Source organism: Ananas comosus, linkage group 19 (genome assembly GCF_001540865.1).
Source record: "Ananas comosus cultivar F153 linkage group 19, ASM154086v1, whole genome shotgun sequence".
Classification (NCBI taxonomy): Eukaryota; Viridiplantae; Streptophyta; class Magnoliopsida; order Poales; family Bromeliaceae; genus Ananas; species Ananas comosus.
The window spans coordinates 7,043,946-7,049,218 of record NC_033639.1 but is presented as its reverse complement, the minus strand read 5'-3'; the positions used below and the strand labels follow the sequence as shown (position 1 = coordinate 7,049,218).

At 35.7% G+C, this 5,273-nt stretch overlaps 1 protein-coding gene across 1 annotated transcript; it reads left to right on the top strand.

Annotated features, from left to right (window-relative positions):
• On the top strand, positions 4,288 to 4,794 carry LOC109724772 (vegetative cell wall protein gp1-like). Its single transcript, XM_020253704.1, has one exon. It carries the CDS (start codon positions 4,288 to 4,290, stop codon positions 4,792 to 4,794), a length of 507 nt encoding a protein of 168 aa, XP_020109293.1.

Sequence of the window (5,273 nt, the reverse complement as noted above, 5' to 3'; positions counted from 1 at the left end):
GCGGCCCCTAGCCCATTTCGGCCCGAAAAACCCCTATCTACAAGCTCTTGTCCCTACGTTTAGCCCTCACAACCAAGCATGCCAATAGTTCAAAATCTTGGATTGAACTTGGGAAACTAAATCCTGATCTACAACTAGTTTGGATACCAAATCAAAACCAAAATATTTATCTAGGTACGTAACAGAGATAGTGTAAGAGATAAACATAACAACAAACTAAGATATATGTGATAAAATGACGGATGTAGAACTTGAACAAGATTAATTTGATAAAGATGATCAAGAATGCTCTTTACAGCGGTGTTTGATCCAAATTAATGAACATAATAGTGCATGCTAAATTTCATACAATTGGGAGTAAATTATACCATATTTTTATTTGAAGGCATATGAATGTTAGCATTTTGGTCAGACTCGAATTCAGGGTTTCCTATAGTCCTATTGTGATACTATTATGTGAACCAAAGGGCTTGGTGGTTGGTACCCGAGATCGCAAGTTCGAATCTTAGTTGATTTACATTTACAACTAAGTTTATTTCTAAATGAAATAAACGAAACGGATAGTGTGTTACCTATCTCTCTCTCTCTCAAAAAAAAAAAAACTAAGGTTTTATTTGGATGCAGCACAAAAACGAGAATGGTTTAACCATGCTATACGTATCCTCCAACAAACTTTACTATAAGATGTTTGAACCATATACTCGAGTATAGTTTTTTACCTATATACTCCAAAAAAAGAGTAAAAAGACTACTAGAATTATTTAATGAAAAGATGATGACCTCTTTCTATTGATTAATTAAAAGGAATAATTGAATTATTTAATAAATTTGTAAATTACATATAGTTTTTATAATTTTTTGATATTTGTATAATAATGAATAATTTATAGGATTATTTGGAAGGCAACCNCGGGTGTTTATAGCCTCGCTTATATAAAATATGTTGATTAGGATGGTGAATATTGTGTTGAGATTCACAACACATCGATCAATCTCTTGAAAATGATGGATTCTCAATTCATAACACTTGATATAAATTCATTAAAAATAAAGAAAAGACAGAAGAAAGCACGATATTATTAAGAGCAATGAAGATTTCAAAGACTCTGAGATGTCGAAGAAGATCATCAAAGGTTGGGCGATCAAATCAGGTTAGGTCAAATAGTTCCACTGATATGGAATTTCAAATCCAAGTTGAGAGAATATATTGTTGAATAAACTGGCGACCGATTTCCATCGTCTATCTGTCACAACTCCATAAACCTCAAATTGTCAAATCACTGTCACTCCTAATGTACTTTTTCTTGTCTTATTCAATTTAATCGAATTCTTGGTACCAAACAAATGCAGAGATAAAAACAAATATATAAAACAGACAAATATATAAAACAGTTTTGAGTGGTACACAATTGAAGTGCAAAAATATCCCCATGCAATTATTGAGTGGGGGGGAACTTGGACATGACTAGATCTACCTAACAAACCTCCCCAATCCATTGCTCTTCTTTTTTGTATGCTTCAGTTCCATCACATCCCATGTCCATCAATCAAACATTTTGGCAGTTTGTGAGGAAACCTAACGGCCATCAAAGAGCCAATGAATGTGGGGTGGTGGGGGGTTCTCCTTTCAAATGTTGATGAGAGGGCACCATCCACTGTTGTTTTGAGTATGAAGTATTAAGATATTAGATTTTGATTGTGTAATAATTAAATTATATTTTTTCTTCTCAAATTATAAAAAGGGAAGATTTAGTACTCAAATTTTACCTTTTTTTTTAATAATTTTTTTGTTCAAATTCTCTGCACTACTGCAATTAAATCTTACAAAAGCAATTTAGTTATTTGAATGCTGATGTGCTACTATTATCACTGATATTACAATAGTATGTAATGTTAGTTATTATCACATCGTTAACCACATTACTGTTGTATTATTGTCAAATAAGCAATATATTACTATTTACTCAACTCAATTGGGTTATGTGGTTTGATTGCAATAATAGTTTGAGAAGTAAAGTGTCACCGCCTCAAGTATGAGGGCCAAAAGTATAATTTAGCCATAATTTAAGATTTAGAGAAAATTAGTTATTTCATATGATACCAGCGTGAGAGATTCTAAAATAGAATTTTATCAAACTTTTAGTTTAATTTAATTTCTTTTAATTAATATAAAGTTCATGTTTTGAATTTATCAAAATGTTTAGAGCTTGAATGTGGAAGAAAGTGTCAAATATATACTATTTAAATACTTTTTTTCTGATACTTAGGCTTTTAAAAAACTAAAAAAAAAAATCTATTGTTACTTTCACATCTTGGACCTCATCAAAGACTCTTGATCTAACCTTACTTATATGTGAGGACTTCATATGCCAATAGAAAATAAAATTAGCTAAATAGATTTTAAGTCGTTGAATTTTAATATAGCTTAATAAAACAATCCGGGNATATAATGCTTTCTCTCTAGATTTGGAAGAATGTTGTAATCTTGATAAATAATAAAGTTTTTTAAATTATTTATTTTATTATTTTATAATATGAATGATAAATTAATTCCATATTGCTTTGTTTATTTTTTATTTCTTTTACACTTTATTTATTTATTTTTTCATGCTTATGTGATAAAAGATTATATCGTCAACGTTTCTAAAATCTTTCTTTTAATTTGTCATTGAGTAGGTTGCATAGTAATATTGTTTCACTTAATAAATTAATTGAGTTTTTTTCATTTTAATATGAAATCATTTGAGTATGATAAATTGTATTAATAATGCCCTTTTAACCAGTTTTTTTTGTCCAATCACTTTAGGCTTACAAAATTTTTAATATCTTGAATTGCAATTATAATATTATTTATGTCTATCACAATTCTTATGTAAGAATCTTCAAGGTTTTTCTTGTTCTTACGTGATACTATAATTTTTATCTATGAATATTCATAATCTATTTTGTATTAGTTTCTATTTTTGTTTTAATCTTCAATGGCTTATTATTGGATTGTATTATGAGTAATTAACAAGTCATCATTAAATGTATAATACAAATAATAATAAAAATGTAAATCATGATTGTGTAATTTATAAGTAAATTATTAGACATTTTCTAATCATTTTTAGCACATGCTACTTTATTTTTATGAAATTACATTTGTTTTCTCACATGGCTTTTGATTCTTAATTTTTTTTCATATTGGCTTATTATTTTCAATATTGCATGTCACTTTTTAATAAAGGAGATGAAAAGTTATTGAGTTGCAAAGCAACCGGGTTTGAGAGACGAAAATAAAATACTAATTCTAAATTTAATAATATATAGCTTGCAGCTATAATTATAGTCACATCTCTTTTTTACAATACTACAACAAAAACGGTCTATAGCGACACTTTTAAATGTAGGTACATGTCAAAAAAGTGCTGCTAGCTAAAATTACCGACACTTTTAAAAAGTGTTGCTATATGTGGGGTCGCTAGGTATATAGTGACAGTTAAAGAGTGTCGCTATAACCTAAAAGAGTGCTGCTAATTTACCAACACTTATTTAAGCATTTAGCAACCACCGAAACTCTATCTTGTTGGCTGCGGTGGTGGAGGAGGACGACAGTAAAGGTTCTTCGTCTAGAATTTCATTGGATTGAGTGAAGAGAGAAGAAAAGATATGTTTGGGGTAATAACAGTGTTACGAATTTCCAATTTAAAAAAAGCTTTTGCTAGAAAAAAAAAAAAAATTTGAGTAAAATATACAAACACTGTGTCAACTATATAACATACAAAACAGCGTCTTTTTTCACTATTGAACACACGGACCCTCAGGTTCTATTTTTATTTGAATTATATCTTAATTGAAGTCAAAATTTTATCAAATTAAATGATTCTAGTCAATCTTAACCCATTAATTACCTGAATTTTATTTGTAAAAAAATAATTAACAGTATTAATTCCATAAAATTCTAAAAATGATATAGGTCAATAGATTTCAATTAAAAAATAGGAAAAGTGAGGGGAGTTTCAGAATCGGATATAAGTAAGACCCATGGCCGGTGATTCCTTTTTATATAAGCACTTCTAAACGAGATGATGTTTCGAGTTAGGGCTCGAACTAACACATCCGGGAAAGCTTAAACCGACAAAACACTGCAACGAACAGAGTAGCAGATCGGACACACGAACGGAGCCAATTTCATATGATAACAACACCACAATTACTCCAACTTCCCTGTTCTCTTCCTCATCCACTCCAACCAACGGAAGCGTCAAGACGCCTCACCCATTCGAAAGAACCTAGGGCGCCGCCATGGATCGCCACCACCCTGTCGACGCTCTCCTCCTCACCTCTCCACCAACCACCACACCACCTACCAACTGGCGGAGGCGGCGGAGGCCGATCCAGGTACGAGTACGAACCTACCACCTCCGCCGCCACCTGTCCTCCTCCTTCCGCCTCCTCTTCCTCACCCCCATCCCCAATCCTCGATTCCAATCACTACTCCCACCCCCACCATTCCTCCCTCCGCCGCCGTCCCCGCGCGCCGGAGGCGGCGCCGCCGCTCCTCCGGCAACCACGGCATGGGGAGACGACAGGGCGCCCCTACTCTCGCCTACCACCCTCCCACGATCCCTTCCCCCATCACCCTCCTCCGACCGCCTCCGCAGCCCCTATCCCCAGAGCACACCGATTGCGTGCCCTATCCCGCGAATTCGACCACCCTTCCCGTCCCTCGCCGTCCGGCTCGCGAGGGAGGTTTCGCCCCGGGAGTTCTGGGCGGCGGCGGCGGTTTTCGAGAGGGCTAGGGCCGATTAGAGTGGAGCAAGACGAAAGGCGGCGTCTTGCTTTGTCTTATAGGAGCGGCGATCAGTATATTCCTGAGACGTGGAGGCATTCGCCTTTGGCCGGAAGCGGCTCCCGAAGAGCTCAAGATTGGCGAGGTCGAGGAGGGTTTGGGGATTTTCTATGGTACTGCGCGAGAGGAGGAGAAGAGATGTTAATGGCATGGCAGCCGCACGCTCTGCGGCCGTCCCGCCATGTGAGTCTTCGCGCGCATTCTTACAACGCACGAATGCATACTCTGAGAAGAATGTGAGAGCTGTTTTTGATGCCCGCATCCTTGAGAATGATTACTTTGCGAGCAATAAGGAAGAGGAAGATGCCACTGGAGGCATGGATGCCCCCGGTGAGTTCCCCTTGGAAGAGGCCTCCAAAGAAACTTAGTGCACTGTCGAGAATCCAATCGGAATATCTGTTTGGAATAGGATCGAAGAGAAGCCTCGGCTTCATCCTCT

Excerpts from the sequence above, each read along its gene's own strand:
- LOC109724772 (XM_020253704.1), top strand. The coding sequence starts at position 4,288 with ATGGATCGCCACCACCCTGTCGACGCTCTCCTCCTCACCTCTCCACCA.